The 27,743-nt window shown below is 52.5% G+C and overlaps 2 protein-coding genes across 5 annotated transcripts in view; both read right to left on the bottom strand.

Moving 5' to 3' along the window:
- Window positions 1-1,923: 1,923 nt before the first annotated feature.
- Window positions 1,924-19,798, bottom strand: TMEM240 (transmembrane protein 240). Of its 4 annotated transcripts, none has more exons than XM_072883615.1 (5): window positions 19,452-19,798; window positions 18,595-18,884; window positions 18,252-18,358; window positions 5,596-5,804; window positions 1,930-2,337 (listed from the first exon to the last, which is right to left on the bottom strand). In XM_072883615.1, the coding sequence occupies exons 2-5, from the start codon at window positions 18,649-18,651 to the stop codon at window positions 2,189-2,191; spliced, it is 522 nt and encodes a 173-aa protein (XP_072739716.1). In that variant the 5' UTR covers window positions 18,652-18,884; window positions 19,452-19,798; the 3' UTR covers window positions 1,930-2,188. The 4 variants fall into 4 exon arrangements, with proteins under 4 accessions (XP_072739714.1, XP_072739716.1, XP_072739715.1 ...); XM_072883614.1 differs by having other exon boundaries at window positions 19,448-19,798; XM_072883616.1 differs by having other exon boundaries at window positions 1,933-2,337; window positions 18,252-18,393; window positions 19,448-19,798.
- A 6,952-nt stretch (window positions 19,799-26,750) lies between these two features.
- SSU72 (SSU72 homolog, RNA polymerase II CTD phosphatase) overlaps window positions 26,751-27,743 on the bottom strand; it is a 29,540-nt gene continuing 28,547 nt past the window's right edge. Inside the window, exon 5 of the mRNA XM_072883676.1 lies at window positions 26,751-27,365. Coding sequence (XP_072739777.1) covers window positions 27,264-27,365 — 102 coding nt within the window. The 3' untranslated portion in view covers window positions 26,751-27,263. The remainder of the gene's footprint in view (window positions 27,366-27,743) is intronic.

The raw sequence follows: 27,743 nt of genomic DNA on the forward strand, positions 1-27,743 counted from the left end.
GCAGCTGCTCGGCCAGGTCGCATCTGGCACGGCGTGAGTAACGCTCACTGAAGTGAGCAGCTCCTGCCCTTTGAGGATGAGCCCATATGGTCGAACGCACCGAGCTCGTACGGCGCGGGAGGCTGCAAAGCAGCGTGCCTTGGAAAGGAGCTGCTTGAGGAAAAGTCCTTCTTGAGATACTAACGGGTGGCTGCAGACTTTACAACCGTAGGAAGTCCTGAACGACAGACAGTCAAGCAGACAGACATAAGTATAGACCGGGCAATTATTTAGGCCCAGAGAGAAACTGGGGTTCCAAGACAAGAGGCATTAGGGAATAGCAAAGGTAGGAATGGCAGAGAAACAGGTATGGTTGGCTCTCGGCCAGCTTTGGGGCTTGTAAATAACTGAAATTATCCTGGGCATAAGAAACGATGAAAAAAAAAACCCCAAGACACAGAAGCTGAAGCAGGGAGGAAAAGAGCAGGGAGTCATGGTGTCCTTTTCCCTTCACAGACATCGCAATCAAGCAATAGGAGGCCATTGACAGAGTCAAGGAATCCATAGAAGAAAACAGCAGTTTCTGATAATATTCATCATCTTTTTGTTCTGGGTATTTTCCCCATTTAAGCACAAGCCCACTCCATACAAAATTATGAATGAAGGAGAAATGATTGGGATTCAGGGCTACCACCTTAAATTCTTGGGGCTAGCATCTCCCGCCCTTATTCCTCTCAATAAAAATCTCTCTCTTCCCACTGCAGGCAGGAGGGCCGCTGCCGACTGCTGCCCAGCCTGTGCAAGAGCAATGCAGCCTGGGCGCGTTTGCTTCTCTCCCCCAGCAGAACGCGACTGCTGCAGGAATCGGATAGCACCGCGCTGTCTAGGGGCTCTATCAACTCCTTCGGGCAACTCTGGCTGCAAGCGAAGGAGGTCTCTGGCTGCGGACGTTGGTTTCAGACACTCGACAGCTACCTTGAAACCCACACCTAAGCTGCGACCAGGGGAAGCAAAGGCAAAACCACATTAGAGCATCCTCGTACTTTGATTTGACCCATTATTGGGACATTTGGCTCTGTAGATGAGTTTGGCTTCAGGCCCACGTCTCTCTGTGTTCCTCAAGCCAAGCCCAGCCTGCTGCTGACGTGCTATTTCAGCCCGGAGCAGTAACGCGAGAAGATAGGTGGCTGTTCAGGTGCAGGAGGAGCGAGACGGTGAACAGGACCCTCTCACTGCATTGCCAGCGTTCCCAGGGTGGCATTACCCAGGGCCTCGGGCTCACCTCCAAGAAGAGGCACCAGGCAAGGGGTGGGCGGTGGTTATGCAGCAGAGGGGTATGATCAGGGCGCAAGGCAGATCTAACACCATTCAACTCGATACACTTCTTCCCGCATATCAGGAGCAACTCCTCTCTAGCATCAGTGGAGAATAACAGCACTGCCATCAGCACGGTGCCACCGATACAAAAGTGGTGTAAACCAGGCAGCACCAGCCCTGTTGAAGGGACTGCTACCTTATCGCACTGTTCCCCTGGCGCTAAGATTTCTTGGATTGCTTAAGGCAGGTTTCAGTGTATAGCAATGCAAACAACAAATCAGTTCTGTATTCCCAGGACCTCCTTCCCCCACAGCAACTCCCCAAAACATGAACCAAAGCAAAAGGGACACTGTGCCTTCACACCCAGCTGGCAGCAGTCCCCATCCAAACCTGTGACCAGCCAAGCCATTCTAGCAACGGAAGGAACGGAGCAGAGCAAAAACAAGCCAAAGGAGCAAAGAAACGGGGGACTTGAGCTCTTGGATGAGAAACTCTGCATCTTCTTCATGTTGTCCCACCTCCACACCCTTGGCCAACATTCCCCGTAGGGTAGCTGGATGTGCAGGACAGCCGTGAATGCCAGGAAAAGGGGGTTGAAAGTATAATGCAAATCTCTTTTTCTCTTTTTTGTTTGTTTTTGTTTGTCTGCTTTTTACATATATACACAAGTCTGACAATAAAATGTGGAACACAGTGCAATGTCTTGGCTGCGTAGCATCCAGGACTGGCTTAGTTGTGCATCGTGGTGTGCCACAGGGACACACAGGATGGATAAGTAAAATTGTGTCCTCAGCTGGCTTCCAGAGAGGAGCAAACTAGTAGCTGTTCCCCTGGAAGAAGAGCAAAGTCCTTTTTAAAACCTCACTGCAGTCTCTGGAGGGGAAGGCATTCCTCAGAGGTGCCGTGGGCTGGGGTGCCCGTTATGGTACAGCTTCTGTTTGATGTGCACCATGTTGCCAGTCGCCTCCTCGTACTGCCTGTGATGACGTTTTCTGAACTCCTTTAAGTTACAAAATTTTGGAATCCAAGACCAGGAATTGTCTGGAAGGCAGAAAGGAGAAGGAAGATGAGATGTTACAGGAACGGTGAGACCCACGTTCTCCTGCCTCGCCTAGCCCTGTTCCTGGCCTGCCCCCCAGAAATCAGGCACTAGGTATGGCCTTGGCGAGGTCTGCTTCCCTGCAGACCACACTCGTTCCCCAGCCAGACGTCGTGCCCTGGCTGTAGCCACAGCATCGCCCGCTCCTCTCCCAGACTCGCAACAGCCCTGGACACAGCCAGCAGCTACCCGCCGCTCAGACGTGACCCTGAGCAGGCGGCAGGACGCACCTTGGCCGTGCCTGCTGTAGGAACGGCTTCTTTCCAGAGAGGCACAGAGGGGCTGCACTGGCCCATCAGGACAGCGAGGGTGGGAGCGAGGAGAGGCAAACGCCAGCTTTCTACTCGTGGTAGGAACCAACTCCTGGTGATGAGCCCTATCCTCCAGCCCTCCTCGTGCCCTACTCATGCTCCGAATGTCGGGGTAAAGGGGTGGGCAAGACTCAGCGAGGGCAGGCACCTCGTACTGAGCTCTGCTATTCTCTGTAGCTAGCAGGGAGCTGCTCTGGGGACCAAGCTGCCAGGGAAACAGCAGCACACCGCTGCCGCATACGTCTCGTCCCTGTTCAACCCTGGCTCTTTTCTTCTGTCTTCTGAAATATTGGCCAATTTCACGCAACATCAGCACAAGCCACTTTCTGCCCCACAGCCGGTGCAGGCTGGACGGCGTCATTTTTTTATCCAGGGTTTCAGCTCTCAGCCCATGAACCTTTCCCTGTAGCAATATTTATTTCAGCTGCCATACAGTTTCATGAGAGCTTTGGGTCATTCCACCCAGAAATACACGTAGCCCAACCCCATAAAGGAGAATCCAACAGTCCCAGAGAACGACAGATTGTATAAAGTTGAACTATTGCAATGAGGTGGTACGTGGCTGCTCTGACCAGCACTGCAGCTACCATGAAGCGCAATCTGATGTCTGAGTTTCTATAGAATATTTTCTATTTTAAGAAATCTGTTCCATCAGGAAGGAGCTATAGGTTATTCTCATAGACCAAAATTTAAGCTGATCAGGCCACAATGTGACATTAAGTCATTGCTAAGCGGTACTCATGTATTTCAGGGAGGGCTCTACATTCTGTACCAGTACAGTATTTTGTATTTCCCCTACCCCTATCTCTCACCGTCACAGGCACCATTTCTTTCTTTAGAAGGAAATTTTAGCTTAGGTACTCGTTCAACAAAGAAATAGGTATCCTTTCTGCTTACTGCCTTTAAAATGACTAGATTTGCATGGTTGATTTGAATGAATAGGCAATACCTGAAAGCTCAACGTTCATTATTTTACTCCGAATTCCCCAGGGATTTTTCAGCCTGTCTTTAGTGAAATGCACTCAGCATGGCACACAAGCACCTTGTCTTCTCTTTGGACAGACCAGTTCAAGGCATGTAAAAACCTTTACTGGAAAGAGACATCATGTCCCATGGTGCAGCATACACTGGAAACCTCAGCTACGGATTAGATGAGAAGGGCTTCCAGGGTCTCTTCTACCACACACTTGACTGCGAGGACACGGGGTTGTTCGCAGAGCCGGGAACAGTGCAAGCACACAGCTGTGGAACACCCAACCTGCTGTAAGAGCAGACCGGTCACACCACTAAGACGGCACTAAGAGCCAACGTCTCAGGCCAGAAGGGCCGTCAGCCTCCTGCACCGTGAGAGGGGCACTGCCAATGGGGCTGCTAAGGGAAGAAAAAAGCTGGGTGCAAAGTACCACTGCATTCCTTTTCGGAAAAGATGTATCTGCACAGTATATTGCACCGCTGGCCAACCCTTTCTTAAAGCCTTAGAATATGCATACACAGGGAGAAAAAAAAAAGAAAAAAGATCGTTCGGCTTAAATACTAAATTAATTACTAGCGTTACCCTTAATTACTAAAAATAAAACTCTATGCAGTATCCGTTCACAAGAAGGTAGGTTAGATGGCGATACCATGGCTGTAGCTCACCGCTCCGTAACGAAAGGCAACAGCTCTGCAGAACAATATCGCTGTACTCGCTACAGCATCTCACCCCAGGACAGCTCCTGCCAGCCCTGCTGACTTCATGAGCACCGATGAGCTCACAGCCACAGGTGGTCTGGCCAAAACCAGGTGTCACGGCCTCAAGATTGGCTCGGTACCTGAGATCTCACTGGAAACGCTGACAATTAGCCTTCTGCTTGGGAAACGGCAGCAACACAGCCTCAAGAGAGCCCTGAGTCAGAAACTGCTCAAGCAGGCTGCTGGGGATTTGGGAAGAGTAATGAGAAATTAATATAATGTTGATCCGAGTTTTTAGAAAGAGAGAGTCCACTTCCCTAATTAGAATTTCTTACAGGTTTACAGATGAATCTTGCTCTTGCTCACTCTCCTTTTCCTCTGAGTTGTGATTTAACAGAAACCATCCGTCAGAGAGAGAGAGACTGAGATTTGTAGGTACACTTATGGGTACCTACATAAGTGTAGGTACATTAAGGCATATTCCAATTATGGAATTTCAAACCATTCACTATTTTAATAGGGTTTTTTTGTCTTTTTTCTCTCCAACAATTAAAGTTCATGGGATGTCCATGCTGAGAGAGTGAAGAGGGGCAGAGAGGGCCTCTGGAGGATGTTAGTTCCGGATGCTAAGCTAACCGGTCCAAAGACTAACTAGTATGGCTAACGCTTCCCCCCCGTGGGGCTGATGGCACTACCGAAAAAAACCTGACACATCTGGAACAGCAATGAGGATGGGGAAACCTCCCTGACACAAGACAGAAATGTCTGTCATTGTCATCACATTGTCACAAGTTTATACAAACAAGAGGCTGCACTCCATAAGCATGTGCCTGGCTGCAAATTATATGCACAGAAAAATCCAGATTTCAGGGAAGTTTTGTCTGGCCTGAAAAATATTCTGCCCACATGTGCAGACATACAACCGCCATCTGCCAGCCTGCCTACGGGTAAACATGTTGCTTTCCATCAAACCCCCCTTTGCACCAACACACACGTTACACTTTCCAAAGCAGAGCCCTCAAGGCTCGGCTCCTCGGCTGGCTACTGCCACAGAAACATTCCTGCTTGTATAAAGGGGGCTGGGATATGGCTGGGCAGGCCCGTGCCAGACCCACATGGACCAAACGCTGCAAGGCTGTTGACCTCCTCCCTCTCCACCAGCCTCAGAGGACAGGGCACGGGGTTGAGGAAGAAGGGAGCCCAGGAGGCTGCACTTACCATACCGTCGGCTAGTTCTCCAGGCTCGCACTGCATAATGGAGAACCCCATCCATCCACACCAGAAACCAGCTTATACAAAAGCCCAGCAAAAGTCCCAGCATCAGATCAATCTCTTGCTTGGTTACATTGTCAGTCACAAAGTAATTCTCCGAGGAGTCCACCACTGACTGATCCCCATCATATGGAATAACATAATGGACATGATGCCTGTTGCAGGGAACAGAAACAGGGAAAAGCATCAGTGGAGAAGAGCAGAGTACGTTTTTCCATCCAGCGCCTGCTCTTGTGGCCAGGGGCTGGTTTAACACCATTCCTTCCAGCTTCTACCAACATCCCTGGGAGCAGAAGTGCTGTCTTGGCTTTTTGTGCTTACGTCAGCAGAGGAATTGGCAGAGAGCGAGGCAGAAAAGTATAGAAACCTGAACCCATGCCTGGAACTCATGTCGCATTCCTGCCACAGGCTCTGTGCCTAAGTTCATCATCTGTAAAACGGAAGATAATATTAAGGACAGCACGAGGTTGGAGTGGTCACCCCCCCGAGACGTAAAGGGCACTACTGCGTTCATGTTCGCAGGCAGAGGTCAGTAACACTTGGCTCCTGCGAGTACACACGGTCTGAGAGTGCAGCCCTGCAAGTGCAATCATAACATACGGCTCACGGGAGTTAGAAAAGTCCTCTGCTGTGCAGTCCTGCCGGTGCTAGCAGCTTCGGGGCGCTTCTCCAGAGGTGTGCTGGTTTGCTTAAGTGTCCCATCTCTCTCAGAGTAAAATGAGAATCCTGTCTTTCACATATTAAAGCAGAGCATGTTTACAGCCATGGAGGAAGTACTTGAAAGCATGCCTTGAATTCATCCTCAGACAGCAGATGGCAGAGACCCTGAAACCTATCACTCCTGGAAAAGTCATGCAAGCTCTAAGACCGTCTCAGGTTCTCTCAGTGGGGTGGTTTGGGATGCGGGGGTCTCCCTCACCTTCCTCAAGAAACAGGCAGCAATTACTGCCTGTAGCAGGTAGCAAGAACTCTCTCTCAGCACAGGAGCCGCCAGCAAGCCTCCCCTTCGTGCCCCGAACGCCGCCTGGGGCAAACGGCAGCTGAACCTCACAGCTCCCTCCCGCAGCGCTCTGGCTCCTGACCCTGCTGGGTGCAGGATCTGCCAGCACCCTGCCTCCCATCTCGTCCCACCATTCATCCCTTGCTGGGGACACGGCCTGACCTTGCGTTGTAGCCAGTCTCCAAAAAAAGCCATCAGCTTAGCGTTGGCCCCAAAGAGCACAGCACAGACGCGCAGCGGATGCCCTGCCTGCCAACAGGCAGAGCGGCATGCAGCGGGGAGGGCTGGTGTGCCACAGGCTGCCGGTCTCCTTAGAGGGAAAGCATGGACTCTGGAGCTTTCAGAGCCTTACGTCTCTCTCTCCAGGGGTTCTGGAGAGGCTGGCCCCATGCCTTATGCCAGAAGAGTGACTGGGTTCATTTGTGCAATGAGGTGATGGGGACCAAGCTTGGGATGATGCTGAACTGCTTGAAAGACCCCGGTTAACTTGGGAAAAGCAGAAAAGTGGCAGGGATGGAGTGAGGGAGTTGTAGAGTAGAAAAAAATAAGGCAGGTCTGTGGGGGCTGAATGGGAGGGGGCCAGCTGTGACAGGGGAGCTGAGCACGCGGGGCAGGAGGAGCCCCGGTGACAGGGGATGCAGGATGCAAAGCAAAACTGGAAGCAAGCTGCTCTGGAGCCTCTGCGTCTGTTTTAAATGGCTCTTAACCTTCCCTGAGAGCAGCCAGGAGCCATGAGGCTGCCCAGGCTCTGGGCTTAGCCACCCTGCCTCCTCCCACTGCCTGACTGCGAGGCAGGCACTGCTTGGGCAGGCGCCGTCACTGCTGCCAGGGAGCCCGGAACGGCCAGGCAGCCATGGCGCAGCGCTCAGCAGCCCCACGTGCCTGCCAGGACTGCTAAGGTCGCATGCGTCAGACCACCCCAGCGGCCCTGGCACTGCAGCGCAGATGCATCGCCAGGGCACCCAGCTCAAGGCCAGGGCACCGTCGCATGGGGTCTCTCCAGCATTGCCCACCGTCACCCCCACCAGCATCACCTACGCTCACATCCCTCCCACATCCACGGCCCCAGCCCTGCTCCCACATGCAGGAGAGGAGGCAATCGCTGGAGGCCTCTGAATATGCATGAGGTGCAGGTTGCTCAATAATCATGCCTGAGAAATGTCCAAATATTTACACAAACAAACCTCCACTCAAAGGAACCTACTGAAAACAGCCCTAATCTCAGCAATGACTTAATGGAGGCCACCTGCACCAGAGGCACCAGCTCCCGGCGGATCAAGGCATGTAGGGCTGGTGCACAACCTGGTGCCATGGCATGGGGGGGTGGAAAAGGCTGTGCGGATGGGAAGCCCATCTAGCCATGCTCCTGCTGTCTCGGACTGCTCCCCGTTTGCATTCAGCAAAGGCCCCAGTACGAGGGACCAGACTGGGGCAGTAGCAGCAAGGAGATGCACCCAGGCCAGCTCCGATGGCAGCTCAAAGTGTCCTCAGAGGCTAAGGGCAGGCCCTGCTCATGCCGTCTCTTGCTGGCTGGTTTGTAACCAGAGATTTTTTTTTTCCCCCTCATTTGGCTAGGGAAAATCTAGGGCGTAGAGGGTGTGTTGAGAGAGGGCTCCCAAAAAGGGAGCTCTTATGCATGAATGGGAGGGCTCCCATTAATTTCATGAACGCAGCCAAGCAGCTTTGCAGAAGGGGAGAAGGCAAGCCTCACACCATGTGCCATGCTTCCCCAGGCACTGCCAGGGATACCTGGCAGGTCCTTAACTTACTCCCTTTTGCTTCTTGCAGTACAAAACCAGCCTAAGGGCTGAGTCCACAAGCACCTCCAGAAAGCTAGACTCCTTGAAATGATCAAGAACTTGAGTGCCTCAGCAGGAGCTGGTATGTATCTCCTCTGCATCACAGAATCACAGAATCGTATAGGTTGGAAAAGACCTTTAAGATCATCGAGTCCAACCGTAAACCTAACACTGCCAAGCCCACCACTACACCCTGTCCCTAAGCACCTCATCCAAACGGCTTTTAAATCCCTCCAGGGATGGCGACTCAACCCCTTCCCTGGGCAGCCTGTCCCAATGCTGGACAACCCTTTCAGTGAAGTAAAATTTCCTAATATCCAGTCTAAACCTCCCCTGGCGCAACTTGAGGCCATTTCCTCTCGTCCTATCACTTGTGACCTGGGAGAAGAGACCAACCCCACCTCTCTCCAGCCTCCTTTCAGGCAGTTGTAGAGAGCGATGAGGTCTCCCCTCTTAGCTCCTTTTCTCCAGGCTGAACAACCCCAGGTCCCTCAGCCGCTCCCCATCAGCCTTGTGCTCCAGACCCTTCCCCAGCTCCGTTGCCCTTCTCTGGACACGCATCGTTGTGTCACAACCCACAGGGCTATCTAAAGCCTCCCCATGCAGAGCATCACGAACACGCAGCCATCTCTGGGGTTGAGAGAAGCAAAACTTCCCAGACACATCAAGGACAGACCCATTCCTAGGAAGGGAGTGTAGACCTCTCTCCACACGCAAGGTGGTTTTCACGGAGGGTCTCAGCCCTGTACCAGAAGAGAGTCCTGGAGCACACTCCTCCCACTGCCAAACCTCCCCAGTACTCGGGAGCAGGGGTGTGCCTGCATCACTTGCACACGTGCACACACACACACACACACGTGCAGCACGGCCAGCGCTGCAGTAACACGGGACACGGCACGCTCCTCACGTGCCTCACAAGAAGTTTCTTCCTACCACACAATCTGCTTTCTTCACAGCTCTTGTTCTCTGCTTGCAGGGCATTGAGGGAAGGGACACAGTCACCTCCTCCCTGCCTTGTCCCTCTCCTCAGCGCAGGCTGACTCTGCACACTGCAGTGGGATCTCCTCCAGCTCTCCTGGCTCCTTTGGTCACCACTGGGCTGCATGGCACCTTGGGGACAGCAGTAAGGGCCTGACACTCCTTTTGTGTTCGCAGCTCCCTCTCCACGTGCAGGGGACCGTCCCCAAAGCCCAGTGATTTCAGAGTCCAGACTCAGAGGTGAAGTCCCTGTTTCTGCCCTGTAGCTTCCATAAAAACACAGAATCACAGGGTGGTTGAGGTTGGAAAGGACCTCGGAGGTCATCCGGTCCACCTCCCTGCTCAAGCAGGGCCACCCAGAGCCGGTTGCCCAGGACCATGTTCAGACGGCATTTAAATATTGCCAAGGAGGGAGACCACAACCCCTCTCAGCAACCTGTCCCAGTGCTCAGTCACCCTCACAGTGGTGATGAAGTTCAAGCAGAACCTCCCGTGTTTCAGTTTGTGCCCATTGCCTCTGGTCCTGTCACTGGGGATCACTGAAAAGAGCCTGGCTCTGCCTTCTTTACCCCCTCCCTTCGTGTATTTATATACATTGATAAGATCCCCCCTGAGCCTTCTCTCCTCCAGGCTCCACAGCACAGCAAGTCTGGGTCTGCAGGTCATTTAGCTCCAGAGGCTGGAGTGGGGCAGACAGAAAGACAACATGACCAGCTCTGGTGTGCAACTGAAGTTGGCAACAACTATTTCCAACACAACCGCTCTAAAGTGACTGCACCAACATCTCTGCGTTCCCGTGAGCCATACGGCAGAGCTCAGCCAGAAAACGGAGGGAGGAAGCTCCAGGAAAGGATGGCTGGTTGACCCTTTCTCACTGTTCATGCCTGGGCTGGGCACACAAAGTGACCATTGGCTTCCAGCATTCTGTAAGGAGGGATCCAGTCCTCACAGCGTCCCTGTGCCAGCCCTTTGCCCGTACAGCCTGAAGCGCTGCGGGAAAAGTCATGGCCAGGGCAGAAAGGAGTCAGTCCTGTTGTATGGTGAGCCACCAAGAAGTCCAAAGGCGATTCATGGGAGGCAAAATCCAACAGAGAGCAAACACTTTGACCTATCTGCATTTGGCAACTTAATTTTCCAAGTATCAGAAATCAAAGTTGGATCCCAGGTGCAAATTTCCTTAAAAGAAAAGCCTCTGTCACTGAAGCACCCAGGAAAGCACCCGAGGCCCTGCACTGCTACCTTCCAGGCAGCCGTTGGGAACCCTGCGTTACCAGAGTGGTTCTATGCAGTGGAGATACCAGTGCTAGGTTTCCACTCCGCAGAGTTTTCTGGAAAGGGTTTAGCAAGGCTCAGGGAAGATGAATTTCTCCTGATAGTGCAACAGTTGGGAGATCTGGGCTGCAGGGATTTTTATGCCTTGTTTTGGCTTAACAGGATTGAGCGGTGCCACTGAGATGGGGAGGAGAACAGGGACAGACCCCCAGAAGTTTTCTGTTGCAGCTCAAGTCCTTCGGGATGTTACAGGAGCGATTCAGAGACACCGGCACATCAGCCCAGCACGTTATTAATAGCGCGCAAAGGTCCAGGGTCCCCACCACGTATCAAGGGAATTGGAAACTGGAACGTGGCCCGGACGGCTCTGGGGGCTGGATCTGGTGAGGGAACAACCACCTCTAAGCTGAGCATAATGTGGGTGCAGCAAACCACCACCAGCTCCACGCCAGCGCACGTCCAGACAGTGCTGAAGACCAGGTTCTGGCAGGGCAGCTCCTCAGAGCAAATGCTTTTGGCCAGACCTTGTTTTCAGCCATGTGGCCATCCAGGGGCTGACACGACCCTCCAGCCAGTGCCTGTTTCACCAGCCAAAGACCTTTGAGAAGAGACTAAAAGCTCCTTCAGCCTTGCAGCACCTTAGCCAGCAGTCAGACGACTGATGTGGGTGTGAGGACTCCGGGGTTCACGGCTGCGAGAGAGCTGGCACAAAGTACATGTGGTCCTCAAAAGGTAAACCCATGTCCTGACCATGTTTCTTTACAAGAAAGAGATGTACCAAATAACCCAAGGGCCAGTTCCTGGGCACTTCAAGCTGGTATCAATTGTCACAACAGATCCAGGCCAAATTATTCCTCCTGGGTTAATCAGGTGCCACCTCCCTTCACGCACCATCCACACCTAACAGCCATGCCCACCCTTGGTGTGGTGGAGCTTCCGCGGGAAGCAGATGTAATTGTAGGAAAAGAAACGTAACCACATTCAGGCCAGAAACACCCTCAAAAGCCGGAGGGTCTGGAGATCGCCAGGAGCCGCTCTCCCGAAGCAAGTGGGATTTGCTGGATTTGCTGATCCGTCCCCGCTAGACAGCACCTGGCTCAGGTGAGGAACCGAAGCCGCTGGACAAAGGGAGCACAGTGTTTGTGTCTGTGCACGTGTGCTTGAGCTGCAGCATCCCTGTCCCCTTTCCCAGTCTTTGTGACAAAGGGGGAAGACCTCTCCTCCCTCCTAGAGCAAGCAGTGCAGCGGGCTGGAGCAGAGCCTTGGCCAGCACGGCTGGGAAGTTTCACTACAGAGCTGCCCAAAGCGCTATTGTCCCTTCCAGTGACCTTGCGCGTGTGCTGGCTGCTGCAGCCAACGCACAGCACGGGAGCCTTTAAAAAAACGCCACTGATCTGTCGTTTTAAATGCAAAGAGCCCGTCACTGCCTCTACACTTTCCACTCCCCCCCTCCGCTGGGGCTGTCGCACGCCGATGCTCTGGCTCAGCTTGGCTCCCTCCCGGGCAGGTGTCAGTCTCCGTCGGCAGCAGACGTGTCACATCTCCCGGGCTCACGCCGCAGCCGTCACAACCCGGCTGGACTTTCCCGTTCCCCATCTCCAGCCGCAGCAGGATTTGGGAGAACGTGGCTTATCCCGCCTTGCTGGCCAGCCCCCAGGCACAGCCACCGAGGCGTGCCCTGCACAGGGGCTGCAAGCGGAGCTAGAGGCAGGCAAGGAGCCTCCCTGTTCTGCATCCCTGCCTGACCTTGCAGCCTCTCCCCAAACGTGCCAAACAGCCCAGCGCCTCTCGGAGCCATTGCCAGCAAAGCCAGGCTGCAGACCAGTGTGGATGGCACCGCTGCAGAGGTGACAACGTCTCCCTGGGACCCTTCGCACTGTGGCAGCTGCCAGAAGCCCAAGAAAGGCCTGGTGGGCTCCAGCACCCGGCAGTGAGCGCTCCCAGCCTCCCAGCGCATCCACAGAGGATCTGGGGACAGAGAGGTTTAATGACTTTGCCAGAGTGGCTGGGAAAGGAGGAAACAGAGCAAAACTGTACTCTCTGCGTACCTCCCGACAGCAGCGCTGCTAGCCCGGGACAAGCACTGGCCCATCCCTCCTCTGCGTGCGGAGGGCGGCATTTGGCCCCCCGCGGACAGAGCCCAGTGAGCAGCGTTATTCCAACCCACGCTGCCACAAGACAACGCTGCTCCAGCACCACCGGCCATCCTCCCTACTCACCGGTGCTGCCAGCGCTCCCAGCATCAGGGCAGAGCCCCAGCCAGCAGCCACCTCACGCGTTTCCACCCTGTGCCCAGCCCATTGCAGCGCAGGGTCTCCACGCACACCGGTCGCTCCGGAGAGGTCCAGCATAGCCTTGCCCCGAGACTTTCCCTCCTGGATCAGAGCCTAGTGAGAGCAGGGCTGAAGTATCCCTCAGACAGGGAGAGCTGACTTGAGGGTTGGCCAGGCCCCCAGCTCTGCTGCAGGGAACTGGGATTCCGGTAAGGCTGACATCCTCGCAGTCCTTTCTAATCCCGCTCATGGGGAGAGACTTTGCCTGGGAGGGAAAGACTCACCCAAGGTCACTCAGAAGGTCAGTGGCAAGGAGAATACATGCCAGAGCTCCTGAGGTCCCTGTCCTTTCCCAGACAGGGAACCTCCAAGCCCCCCAGGCTGTTTTGATGGGTCCTCGCTCCATGCAGGTGTCATCTGTTCTCTCCACCTCACCCTGCCTCCATGGACGCCCTTTGGTGTTTTTCCTTTGCATGACATCACCCAGCTCCTGATCTGCTGCCAGCTCTCTGCTTCCAGAGAGGACCCTTTACTGGCTGGGACAGAGACATTCGGACTGGGGCGGTGCTACGCTTCTGCAGTCCTCCATAGCTCTGCTCTCTCCTGGGAACAGGTACATCCCAAGGAGGTAGGACCAGAGGGGCTGGGCTGCCTGCACGCAAGCAGGCCCCAGCATAGTGATTTGGACAGCCTGAATATCTCCACATGCTGAGGACAGAGAGTGCCAAGCTTCCCCAGGGATATGCTCCAGCAGGCACATTCCTGCACGGCATCAACAGGAGCCAGCAGGAGTGTAAATGTGGCTGTCACCCCGTCTTCCTCCGGCAAGAAGGCAGATGTTAGGAAAGGAACAGTCCTTGTCGTACCGGGCATTTCTGTGCAGGCTCAGTAGCAGCACCGGGTGCCAGGGCCAGCCCTGTCTCTCTGCTGACGTTCTCACTCCACGCACCGTCACTACGCCTTCCCAAGCAACTGGGAAGCGTCTGGGAAGCAACTGGGAAGCAACTGGGAGTGTTCTCCCACCGAACAACTGTAGATGCACTTTGACTGGCCTCAGGGGTTCTGGCAGCGTTGCCCTCCCTGGCTCTAGTGCTGCCAGCAGGGCAGCCGAGCGGGAAAGCACCAGCCCAGCCTGACAGCAAGACCCTGCCGGCACAGACGAGTACATCTGCTCCCTCTCCCAGCCCCCAGGACCAGCCGTCTCGGCTCTCAGAGCAGGACCGCTCCTATGGCAAAGGCACTGTCCAGCCCAGGCTCACTCAAACTGGAAAGAGGGCGTTAAGTGGACGTTGGCACTTAACAGACCACGGATATGCATCAGCCTTGACCACCCTCTTCCTTTGCACTGGGCGGGAGAGAAGGGCAGCTCGATGTGCAACCTCCCAGCACCACGCAGCCAGCCATGGGGTCCAGTCGCCGCAGCCACAGGCGGTCACTGAAAACTTGGCACGGCACAACCTTCCCAAGCACCCTCCCAGTTCTCCCGCGTCCAGCACGAGGCCACAACTCCCTTCCGACATCACAGGCCTGCAAAGCACCTGCCAGGGCCCAGCGTAGCGAGGTCACGCTTGCCTCAACAAATTGCTACCTTGCTTCTGGCGTAAAGTGGCAAGCAACGGCTTCAGCCTCAAATAGCCCCAGCGACCCTGACCCCACAGGGACGTGCATAGCGAGGGTGGAGATCAGCCCCAGCAGTGCCCCGTGCCCAGCCTTCGGCAGCGCCTGAAGATGGGGCTGGTTTTCTTCCCCAAACGTCTTGACCCCAGTGACTCTCCCCAGTCACTGCTAACACACCGAGTGCTTAGGAACATGGGGAAAAAACCAAAGTATAGTCCCCAGCCACAGGAAAGGAGGCCCTCTCTATGAGGCAAGGGTTGGCAGAGGGCATTTCAGGAAGAAGTGGGCAGGGTGCCACAGGCTAGCGCTCCCTTTCACTTGTCCTGGGACCTTCTTGCTAGGCCCAGTCCCCATGGAGAGGAGAACAGACAGAGTCCGTGAGGCGAGACCCCAGCCACAGCCTCCATGCACCCTGCTGCCCGTGCACCCTGCTGGCCGTGCACCCAGGCGACTCTACCGAGCCTAGAGCCACCAAAACGTGGGCAGAGCCCGGGGTGGGTATGGCTCATGCCGCTCCCTGCCAGCCTCCCACCAGAGACCAACACTGGAGGGAGACTCGCCGTGTCCCAGCCGCCCTTCCCAGGGGAGCAGAAAGCGTGGACAGAAACAAGTGAGAAGAGGGAGCTGGAAGCACAGCCAGGCCCCCATCCCCCTGCCAAGGGAGTGGAGATCCGGGCTGCAGGTGCCCTAATGACACACATCGCCTCTGGCCCCTCGCCCGCTGTGGTCTGAGCCAGGAGCCACATGCCCAGGGCTGCCTGCGGTCTTCCCAGTCTTCTGGCTGGGAAGGGCACTCTAGCATCAAAGAGCGGCAGGGACAGCCAAGGGTGAAGGCTGGGCTTTGTCCCTGGAGCCTTGCAGGGATGAGGTGGGACACAGAGGCCTGGGAGGGGCAGAGAACGGAGCCCCAGATCGCCTGGCATGCCCGGCTTCAGCTGGCACCGGGGACACACACGGCGTCAGCCCTCGCTGCCCACAGCCACCACCAGCAAGGCAACGGTCCCCAGCCCCTCTCACTGCCGTAAGCTCAGCGCAGATTCCGATTCCCTCCGGAGAGCACATCCTGCTGTGCACCGGATGCCCAAGGCCAGGTACTCGCAGTCCAGCCTGGGGTGCTTAGACATGGTAGACCATTCCTGGGGAAGGAGTCCACTGTGAAACCCTGAGGAAGGACGCAACCAGGATAGGAGAGTGGAAGGAAAACATTTCTGAATGAATTAGTTGGTGTGACTGACACTACAACCTAGGCTAGGGCAGGAGGGAAGAACAGTAATCGCAGCAGCTCGGCCTATTGCACACCAATCTTCATTTATTCCAGTTCCTCCTTCCCTTCCATTTCTGCAACATTTACTCATTTTCCCCATTCCTCCCTGCAACACACCGAACTGCAGCCAGTTCCCTCCTCCAAGGACTCCCTTTGGTTATGGGCAAATTAAGAGTCCTTTATCAATCCCTGGAACCACCGTTCACAACGTGCTCCAGGATGCATCCTTGCCCAGCGCAAGGCAGAATTGCGTACGGCTCACGCTATGTGCACTCAAGGCCTGCACTCGGGGCACTGGGAGAGCTGACGAAAAGGACAAGGCACGTTCAGCATCACCTGCCTTTTAAATCAGAGAACTCGAAACACTGGCGTTGGGGCAGCAGGTCAGAGCTCACAGAGAGCAGGTGAGGACCACAGAGCAAAACTTAGCATGAGGCCACACAAAGTCCCCTAGTATAGGGATGCTTTGGGCAAGCGTCTTCTGTATCAGAGCATGAACACGTTGAAACCAATGCTCACACACAGCAAGAGCCCGTGCCCAGAATGGAGACTGTATGCTATTTCTGTTGGCAAGAGCCATTGCTTCTACATACCTAAGGCAACTGGTAAACTTCCGCTTTTTGCCTCCGCTCAGATCCATGCTTGACAATTTGGAAGCTGTTTTGTGCACTTTCTAAGAAATGACCTAACTATGTCTGGGGAGAGTGCCATGGCTAATTTATCTGCCTCAACAGCATCTCTGCAGACATACAGTCAGAGGAGAGAGGAGTGCCCCTGCCACCTTCTCAGACTTGGGCAGAGGGGACCCTGCCAAGAACACCAGTGAGACCTGACATTCCTCAGTCGCTCCAGACGATGTGAAAGTCTATTACCAGCAGCCACTTTTCACCACCACTGAACACAGCTGTGACAGGTAAAAAGAAAAACTGAAGAGACAGAGGAAAACTCTTAAACTAGTGAAAAACATCAAGAAGACTCCAAAAAAATTACTGAAGAAAAAGCCAATCCCTGCCAGAAAAAGTCGAAGACGCTGTGGACGTTTCTCGTTCCCAGTCTCCCCAATTGACCTTACGCAGAGGTGCCCGAGGTGCCCAAGGAGCCAGGTATTTAGGGTCTGCTTACTGGATCGCTCAGGGCCTGGCTGCATTTGGCCCTAGAGGTGCTGCTTGTACCTTCTTTGCTGTTCTGCCCCAGGAGTCTGAGGAGGAACCGTGGGGAGAAAGGTAATGATCACCTTCGGTGAATGAAGCAGAGCGGAAGGGCAAAGCAGTTTCCCTTCGTCAAGCTATGCCCATCCCAGTTTCGGCTTAGCTTCCACACCAGGGACACCAGAGGGACGTGACGCCTGGGAGACAGGATGCAGCCGGTTCCAGAGGCAGCTCAAACAGGAGTAAAGCTCGGTCTAAATGTTGGATGTGGCAGGGGAGGGCCCCCCCAGCATGTCCTTTAGCTGGCACAGCCTCATGCTGCTTTACTCCCCCCCAGACGAGAAACTCTCCAGCAGGCAGTGAGCGACCAGGCACGGGGGGGACGAGGCCTCTCGGCGTGCAGGGTAAGGATCACTGAGAGCAGTCCCAGCGAGAAGAGAGAAATTCACCTCCCCAAAGCTCGGTCCCCAGGCTCTAACACAGAGAGCAGCCAAAGCCCGTTACAAGCTGAGCACCTCAGCGATTACCCACGACACGAGAAGTGCTACGTTGGTCGGGAGAATTAAGCATTGCCAAACAGCCATGGAGAGAGGTGGGGATCGGTCCAGTCATAAACTTGTACACAGCAAAGGCGTTACTCTTGGCATAGAATCCACCCTGATGCTCTCGGCTTACTAAACGCTCCACAAAGGCACAGACCAGCTACTTCAGTGCGCTCCGTCCAGCATCATTACAACTCTCAGGAGAAAAGCCACAGAGAATTAAAAGCTGATCAAAGATTACAAAGCCTCAAAGTGACACTGTCCTAGACAGCAACGCTCCTTCCTGGACACAGATCCTCTGCGTTCTCCAAAGCCCATTCCATTGAAGCCACACAACCACCAACTGCAACACCCAAACCACAAACACACTGAGAAACGACACAGCCCGGTGACAACAACGGCAAAATGACAAGCGTTTAAATGAAAGTTACTCACTTTCCCAGGGCTCGCAGATGCATATACACAAACATGCACACAAAGAAAAATGGACTTCCAGGCCCACAGAAAACTCTTCTTCCGTAAAAACAAAAAACCCCCCCTGTGTTCATGCAGGAGCTGCTGAGGAAGGTGAGACACAGCCGGAATGCAAAAATGGTAGCCCAGCCAGCAGCACCCTGCCGCTGGCCACCACCTCGCTGTGCCTTTCCAGTGAGATGAGGTGGGAAGGGGCTGGGGGACAGGTGAGAGGGATCTTATGCAGGTAACTTACCTTCCACAGTTGCAGTGGCAAACTCGGTCTTCCCCTCTCAGATGTGGCAAGATGTAATTGTGAAATCTGTCCAACAACGCATTCATGTCCATCAAGCAAGCTATTGCCTGTAAGAGCCCATAACCAAGGCATCTGGTCAACTCTGGATGATGGAATAAAACATTGACTCTAGTTTGATTGCCAAAGACTGAAGCAGTCATAAAGAAAATAATCTTCGGTGTTTAATGGGGCACACGCGCATGCACACACATGCATACACACAGAGGTGCACAGGCTAAGGGACAGTCCGGGGGGGGGGGGGGCGCGAGGAATGGAGGGGAGGGAAATAAGCAAAATCTCTTACCATAACGATAGAGGCGCCCAGGATCATGAAAATCATGGTGTTTGCATTCATGGACATCAATAGGGAATTGCCAGCGGTCGGGTCCGTCCGCCCCCAGCCCGCGGACAGCGAGCGGCGGCCGCGCTATTCCGCAGAGCTCAGCCCGGGGCGCATCGCGCTCGGTGCCCGCACGCTGCGGTGCGGCGGGGGGCGGCGGGGCGGCGGGGTGCCCCCCGCACACACACACGCACTCCCCCGTGCCGGGGATGCCTCGGGCTCCCTCGGCCTGCCCGTTTTATTTTTTTATTTTTCTAGGACAAATGTGACAGGTAAAAAAAAAAAAAAAAAAAAAAATCGAGAGCTCCCCTTCCCCCGGCCTCTCCCCGGCCTCAGCCGAGGGCGGTGCGCCACGTCTCCGGGAGCGGGCACACACCGCCACAAGCACAGCCCTTCATGCAGCAACTGGAAAGCGAGCCAGCCAAAACCGGGGGGCGGGGGGGGGGGAGGCTGGGGGAGGAGGAGGCAGGCTGCAAAAAAAAAAATAAAAAAAAAATCACCCAGTCCGGGGGAGCCTCATTGCATCCTCTTCCCCGACCCTCCCCAAAATCACCCCCCCTCCCGATGGGTGCGAAGAAAAAAAAAAAAATCAAACCCCAAACCCCCTCTTCCCCCCTCCGAAGAAAACCCCAACCCTCCCGGCTCGGGGCTGCGTGTCCCCGCTGCTCGGCTCCGTGCTGGAAGCCCCCGGCCCAGCCCCTCCCGGGCCCGGGCGGCTCCGCGCGGCGCCGGCTCTGCCCGGGGGAGGGACGCGGGCTGCAGCGGGGAGATGCGCCCGGGCAGAGCCGGCCGCCCCCTCCCCACCCCGGGCATTTACCTACGTGGGGAGGCGCCGCTCCGAGCGCGGCTCATGGCGAGCGGCGGCAGCAGCGGCAGCTCTGCGGCCCTGCCCTTGCGGGGCTTCCCCCCGCCTCGCAGCCGCACGCTTTTCCCGAGCGAAGCCCCGGCAGCGGCGCTCGGCCGCATTTCGAGTCCCACACGCCATCCCCACCCCGCCCTTCCTCCCGCCCGGCCCCGGCCCCGTCCTCCTCGCGTCCCGCAGGAGATGTTGCTTATTTCCCGCCCTCGGGGCACAGCCGGGACCCCCCCCCCCGCCCGGGCAAGGGGGAAGGGGGGGGGGGGGGCGCGGAGGGCGGCAGGGGGCCGCGGCCTCGCCCGCCGCCCGGCCGGAGCGGGGGGCCGGGGGCGCGGGCACCGCCCGCGGCGGGGTGGGACGGGAGCCCCGCACTCCGCCGCGCCCCCGCGCTTCCCCCGGCGCCTCCCTCCGCCGGCTGCTTCCCGCCCGGGCTCGGGGAGCGACGGCCCCTCGTGGGGGGGGGGGGGGGGGGATGGGTCTCCCGGGCCCTGGCCCCGGGCCGGCCTGGGGCCCCCTGGGCCCGAGCGCCCGCTCGCCCCCGTCTCGGGGGGGACGCCCGAAGGGGCACCCACGGCAGGCGGTGGGTGCCCGGCCCTTCCTTCTCCGAGCGCGGCGGCAGCAGAGCTGGGCGCAGTCCCCACCTCTGCCGAGCATCCCCCCTGGAGCTGGGCCCCAAGAAACGCTGGGGTGATGCAGACGCAGGAGAGCCACTCACTTTTGTGACAGCAATAAAAGACAAGCCCATGCGACTTTGTCCCGTCGACCGAACCTGCGATCTAAGGTCCGAGCAAAAGCTCACGCTCCAGGTTCTCCCACGGTGTTATTTCACCGTGCTATTTGGTCAGTCCAAGTCGGGCCACGTTTGGGAGCTTCTGGGAAAAATAACCTAAGTGACCAGCCAATAACTTTTTGCTTGCTTGCTTGCTCGGTGTTCTTTTTAAATGTAAACCGTGCAATCTGGATGAACAGAAGAGATTATAGCCACCACGTGGGAAATGCGTGGTAGCTCATAGCTTGATGGTTGTTACGTCGTGCTGCGCAGTGCTTTCACCTCCAAGTCCTCAGCCTTCCTCAAGGTTAGTTTCACCTTGCCGGAACCCAAGTATCGTTTATTTTTTAGGCTTCTCAGGGCCATCAAAGTAGAGTTTGCTTGTTCTGGGTTTTGCATTCTTGCATATTTGTTTTCCTTCTGTTCCTCAGGCCACAATCAGCCTCCTTATGTAATGATTTGTGTTATATAAACTCCATTCTTCAAGGAACAGTCATTAACCTACTACTGGGTATTGAAAATACCAAAATACTGTCACACAATTAAAATCACTAAATGGTGTCCTCAAATTAGAGCACAGATTGCATTGCAGATTTTTTTTTTTTTTTTTAAATTAAACCACACCCATGAAACATTCGCTAAGCCAGGCACTTCATGCAAAAGAGCAGCAAGGCTGGGAAGGCCCCTCGCACCGCAATCCTGCCCAACCCAGCAGGGTTCCCTCCTCAACAGCCCTCTGCCCTGCGCTGCCTTCACTTCTTATTGAGCCAGGAGGTGGTTTCTACCATCTATATGCATATAGCATGGTAGCATATGGACCTCGCTAAAAGTAACACAGAGATAATGCAGCTCGTTACTCTGCTAGTTGTAGAAAACATACGTGTTTTTAAAGTAACAGCCAAACAGAACCACAGGAGAGGACAATTTGAAGACGAGTCTCAAGGAATTTCATGTAACTGAAGTTGTGCCCGGCCATCAGCCAATGTTTCTGAGCTCCCAGCCATCCCCACAAACGAGGCTGGGTCAGCTCTCAGCTGGGCTCGAGGCACTGAGGAAAGACTTTGTCACTGGCTCAGGCATAAGCCGGGTTCCTCAGCGTAGCTCTGCAGGAGCCGCCTTCCCTTCTTGTCCTTTTGGAGCAGAAGTCCTGGCTGATGAGGATTCCAAACATCGCTGTTCGGATCATTTTGTTCTGCGCGCTCCGCTGTCCTGGTTGCACCTAGTGCCCTTTACCTCCCGCCTTCAGCTACAGGGCAGCGTAGCTGCCCGACAGTCAACCAACTTCAGCCTAGTCCTGGGCAAAACGGTGCTAACGCACAGGGTAGCGCGAGAATCCTTGCTTGCACCCCTGGCACTGCCCAGAGCACCGGATTCACTAAACCTGACAGGCTCACAGAGCCGCAAATGTGGATAGCAGCCATGAAATTATCAGAAATTTTCTTTATGAAATCCAGTCGCCACGCAGAACGCTTGAGTCAATGATCTTCTGTGGCACTGAATTATACTAGAAATTCCTTCTCCTCTCTCCGCTTCAACCTCCATCAGTTGGCAGGAGCACCAAGCGACATCTGCGATTCGGCAGCCAGGAACATCTCACGCTCGCTTTACTGCAGCGTGTCAGTCAAACAGGTTTCCTCATTGTTCTTGCTGGCCCATTTTCAACATGTCCAGACTTGGCTGGACCTCGTAAAGCTTGTCTTGTCCCATCCCCTTGATCCCACTACATCTAGGTTTGCTCCCTAGCCTTGGTGCAGGCTCCTACAGAGTTTTTCAAGAAGCAGCTCTTCACAGCAACCCGTGGTGGAAATGACGAGTTCTGCACAGCCATGGCAGGGATCAGGCTGGAGATGAACCCGGGCCAACAAACAGCCCGCCTGTTCTTGCAGAAACAACCCGACAGCAACATCTCTGTCCCCTTCAGCGCTAGGACACGTTGAACTCTTGGCTGCTCACAGCCCAATTAGCTCAAGACCCAAGAACAACCTGAGGCCACGCACGGTGTTCAGGCGGTCTGGCCTTTCATCTGCGTGCCTAGGGGAAATCAGGCCATGAAGAGTTTCTCTGGTGACTTCCATCTAATGGAAAGAGGCAGCAGGGACTGACTGTATTTGAGCAAAGTGACATGATACTTGCATGAGTGAAGACTTGTCTTTTTAATGTAGGTGCTAACAGATGCTTAGACAGTTTTGGGTTGCCACCACAATAGCTTACAATGGGTTTGTTAAACTTGCTCCTAATCACTTTAATATTGTTAGAAGGAAGCTGCTCCTTTTTGAAGACAAGCATCCACACTACCTATGGCTCCTGTTCAGCTTCAAGCCTCATGGAGTCCTGCCACCACCCCCCTCATGCAGACAAGTCCATAGCCTGCATTACAAGATCTCAGTGGCATTTGGCCTATCCCTAATCGAGTGACCACTGCCTTTGCCTTGGCTTCAACCCCTGCTGCACGACCTGGTACTGCCACCCAGCCTCCTTTAGTTCTCGGCACTTGAGGGCATACAGTGAACGTACCCTTCCCTCCTTACAAACAGCTTTTAAACCCCAGCAATACTGGCTAAGATGATAAAAAAAGACCAGAGAGATCTGGATGGGAACCACCTCAGATTTTTTTTGCCCTGTGAGTAGGCAGCCCCAGGTAGGAATATTATCACAAGCCACGTTCACAGGAACTGACTCCCTCTGCTTTCCTCTTGAAGGGAGCACAGTCCTCAGCTGGCGTTCTGCGGTGCTCACGCAAGTCAGAATTTATAGAAGAGTCTAACAACACCTAGAGCTAGCAATTCTCTCCTTTTTCCTAATTTTTTCTCTTCCTAAGAACCCACTCGGCTGTCCTATACCCTTCCTATACTCCACTGACTGTTTTTTATTCCCCTGTTCTTTTCACCGTTCCTGTGCTGATACAAGCATTTGTGTTTGTCTTTATTGATACCTTCTCCTAAGCTCCTACACGTATGAGAAATAGAAGTTGAAGCTGGATAATCTGCCTAGCAACAAATTCATTAGGCTGCTGCATTGGGGAAATCTAGCTGGGATCATTGATCTTTGCACAGTCAGATCCAGCAACAGTGAAACCTCGGGAAGAATGCTCTTTTCCACCATATGCAGTATGATTGTGTTATCGGCATCACTTTGTGCACTGAGCCTTATAGGCAAGTGAAGGAAGCCAGCAAGCAGAGAACTTCAGGGATAAGACACCAGCAGTGCAGGGGGGAGAAAAGGCACTGCTCTCTAATCACCAGTTTTTATTTACATAAACCTATTTGAAAGACGGGCTGATGTCTCTGACAGAAAGAAGAACGTTCATGAATGTTATGAAGGTCTTAAGCAAGACAAAGAACACAGAAAACAGACACAAAATCCAAAGTGACTCGTGCGAAAGAAAAACAGACGGCAAACTAGAAGTGAACGGGGCTCTACTGCTCTGTGCCTTACGGACAGGCTCCGCAGAGGGCCGAGATGCGAGAGATGGAAGCCTCAAGAAGTACTTGGCAAAGATCTGCCCACAGAGGAAGTAGCATCAACTGCATGGCAGCAAGACAGCAAAATCTAACAAACGCGCTTCAACAGACACTATTCTTTCCTCAATATAGCCTTTCATCGAAAGTCAAAAAAGCGACAGAAATGCTGACAAAACATAACCGCTGCCTTTAGAAAGGGGCGGGGAAGAACCGCTGGGAGGAATCTGCACTGCAAAGCCACCGCTGCTGGCCTGACGGAAACTGGGAGAGCAGCCTCGATAGCTGAAAACTCTCGTTGACAGCAGAAATCTCCCATCACAGCCAAATTCTGTGTACTCACAGTCTGTGTTCACAAGGCGTCAACCCTCCATTGCTTTCCTTCATTACGCAGGAAGAAGGCCAACTACAGCCCTTAAAAAGAAACGGACCATCTTTCAGCACTGATACTCGCCAACAGGAGTATCAACGTATCTACAAGGCAGGGAAGAGAACATCATCATTTATAGGCCATCCCACTCTTAAAGGAAAAAATGCATTCTTTTTCCCATTTCCTTTAAACCAAAGTTTCTCTTGAAATTTCTTTTTGACACACAAAATAACTTTGTGTTTTTACCCAGTTTATTTTATACCTACATATGCATTTTTGTGTGGGTATAAATATATGTATCTCTCAAACAGGACTAGGACCCCACAACATTGCTGTATAAACTGAGCTTCATTGTGGATTTCAATGCAAATAAAGCATACGGAGACAAAGTAACTATATAAATGCATACATTTTTAACTAACCTGTAAGTGAAATGAGAAGTAATGTGTGAGAGTAAGAACAGCTTTAGCTGAAGACAAGTTTTGCTCACAGAAATTTGAATACTTTGAACTGGACTGTGGATCATTCAGAATACTTGCCTGTCCACCCAGGTCATCCATCCATCCGTCCGTCTGTCCAAACATCCTTCTGCACACTGGTAAATAAACAAACGACAGATGACCAGCTCCCAGTGTTGCTTTTGCTTATGAACAGAATGTTTAGGATGGAAAGGACAATTCTGTAACATCCTGTACGCTATACCATGTTTTTAGACCAAGGCTTCTCATTTCAGTTGAAGAGATGCAGTGAACTGAAGTTCTGCTAACGAATCCATACTTAGCACTACAGCAACCAGAATTCTCTGCCCATTATGCACATGAAAAGTGTAATCTTTATGTAATAAAAAGGACACTGCTGTACATCTCCACGTACACACAAAATACCGGTTAAAACATCCTGTTCGGGTTTTTACCGCCTTTCTGTAATAAAACAGCAAAGAGCTCTGTTTAGGACGAATTAAGTCGAAAGTAGAAAACACTTTCAAACACTCTCCAAGTTTCACCTTGCCAAGGAGTCGACTTCAGTACTGATACTGTATAGGGAAGGAAAACTCTGCTCAAAATACTCAGTACCTGCTTGAAATGTCTTTTTAAAGAGATCAACTAAAGCAGTGCAGTCCTTACAGAATCATCTTCTTCCTTTGGCTGTAAATATCCCCATGGTAACAAGCGGTGGTATCAGACAGACAAATGAGCAGAAGCAGAGGAGGCTGAATGAAATCCTTCAAATACAGAGTCTCCAGAAACAAAACGGGACAGGACAAGCCAACCGGGAAACATGGGCTCTGCAAACCTTATCACAACTGCTGCTTGAACTCCCCCTCCCCTCATTGTTCCAGTCTGTTCATTCATTCTCCACAGAATTTTTTTGCTTTAAGTATTTTTAACAGACAAGAAAACCAGCGCAGGTAATTCAGGGATATTAAGCATTCCTGGGACCCGAGTACGATGCAGTGACCCATTTGGACACCGTCCAGGACACAGATTGAGCTGGCAGAGGTCTAAGTCTTCCCACAAGGCAGCTGAAACCCCAGCCAACCCCCAGATCCCAGGAGCAGAGAGAGGGGCCTGACTCAACAGACTTCGAGATTTGCAACTGCAAAGAAGTCTTTTCAGAGCTGGACTTGCAGTTTTGAGGTGTGGAGCAGATGCCTTTTAATGTATGCAAGTGTGTTCACTGACAGGGTTTAGTAAGTCGTGCGGCAGTGCTACTTCATACGCAGGCGAAGTTCTCTGCAGAGATGGGTAACGTTGCCCCAGATGGAGAGAAAGAGCTTAGCGCTAACTTCCCGCATCTGCAAAATTATTAAAGTTAAGGGAAATTAGGCGATTCAGGCGAGCTGTCAGAGGTCAGTGATAGAATGAGAGAGAGAAGCCAGGAGCTCAAACCCCATTTCATGCTACTTTGCTTGTAACATTATGTTTAAAAAGTTGTCCTCACCTACCCAAGTATTAAAGAGCACACAGACCTCATTTGCTCCAAATCATTTACAGGTTCCTTTAACAAAACAACTTTTAAGATCTTCTCTTGCCTGTAAGCAGCAGCACTTTACCATTCACATTTTGAATGCCTAATAATTCAGTTTGTTTTCACTTTTATCCGTTTGAAAAGAGAGAAGTCTAAGCTTTTGCTCTGTTTGTATACGCATACTCAGTTTCTGGATTTTGAGCTGTGACAAGCACGTTTATTATTGCTGTATGGGAGGAGAATGCTTTGATTCAAAAGATATCTCAGTTTTAAAAAAAAAAAAAGCTTTAAATTATTTACCCTGACAGGGGAGTTTGCTATTTCTCCCCATCCTCCTTATAGAAGACATACATACAATTGGCCCCGACTGCTACACTTACAGCCTCACAGTCTTATTAATCTCACAGGCGATAATTCAAAAGCAATTGAGACCCCAGACGATTTCCCGTCAGTGCCCTAATTCATACCGAGAAAGCAGTTCACTTCAGCTCAGCGCAGGATCAAAAATCATTATGAGCTGCCCAAACACACGGCCTCTCCGAACAAGGGACACAGTTCAGGTCTTTTGATTCCTGTCAAGGTCCTCTTGCTGTCACTACCCTCTCCAAGACATTTTGGATGAATGAGCATTCTTGTGCTACTTCAGATCCTTCGTGTTTTACCGCACGGAGCACAGTCACACTTACTTAGCTTCTATTTTGAAAACAAACAAACTTACAGGTTTTTCATTTTTATTGGATGCTTCCAACTTTATATCTAATAATATACAGATACTTGTTTTTCATTGTTCCATTCATATCCTCACATAGTTCAGCCATTCTGTCACATTAAAATAAAAAAAAAGCACAACTGAAATAAAATAAATTTGTAAGCTGGAAAAATACATTATAAACTTATATTCAAGAAACATTCTCTTTATAATTAAAAACCTACTTGTAATAATTAAAGTAGGATTTAAAGAAAATCTTGATTTTCATTTTTAAATAGGTGGCCTTTGTGTATACTTTTAATCATCTCATATGTACAACCCCAACCAGTATCTCTGCCTACCTGTGACAGAATACCTGAAACAAAACAAAAAGACACTGAAAAGGAGTTTTTAAACAAACAAACAAAAAAATCAATATTCATTTTCCAAGAAAATACAGTATAATCAGAACTTTAAACACATGCTTCCCTCATCTGTATTAAGGCCTAAGAGACAGATGTGCTTTAATAAAAGCAGACAGTATGAAGAAAAGTCCTTCCACTTTTCTCTTCAAATTCTTGTAACAGCTCATCTATTTCATTTTCCATGTCTTCTGTGTGCTGTATCTAGAAGAGAAAAAATACTAAGCAACCGGACTCCAAGGATATGATGTAGTTCAGAAACCTGCAATAATTCAATGCTTTTGGCTTCCTGTGGAATCTAAACCAGCAGGCTGTACCAAACAGCGCAGCACTGGGTGCTTTATGGAGATTCCCAGCATTCCCAAACGTATATATATTGCGCATCATGTGTATCTGCATATCCTTCCTTCTCCAACCCACTGAACTGGCACTTAACTAGTACTTTGTTGAGCAGGCAATATCCGTCCTCACTGGGTAACAAATGGAAGCTTCAGAATAGCTACAAGCACACTGAACAGATGGCTAAAATTTCAAGTCCTTGAACCCTCCTCTTAGGCTTTTGGAATCTGGAAAGGATTTAAG

This window comes from Ciconia boyciana, chromosome 19 (genome assembly GCF_034638445.1).
Source record: "Ciconia boyciana chromosome 19, ASM3463844v1, whole genome shotgun sequence".
Classification (NCBI taxonomy): Eukaryota; Metazoa; Chordata; class Aves; order Ciconiiformes; family Ciconiidae; genus Ciconia; species Ciconia boyciana.

What these genes read in the sequence shown, in the direction of transcription:
- TMEM240 (XM_072883613.1), bottom strand. Translation starts at nt 18,451, where the DNA reads ATGACTGCTTCAGTCTTTGGCAATCAAACTAGAGTCAATGTTTTATTC. An exon ending in TGCCACTGCAACTGTGGAAG is followed by an intron (nt 5,805 to 18,251) that starts GTAAGTTACCTG and finishes TCCCTGCAACAG; the next exon opens with GCATCATGTCCATTATGTTA. An exon ending in GAGAACTAGCCGACGGTATG is followed by an intron (nt 2,338 to 5,595) that starts GTAAGTGCAGCC and finishes TCTGCCTTCCAG; the next exon opens with ACAATTCCTGGTCTTGGATT.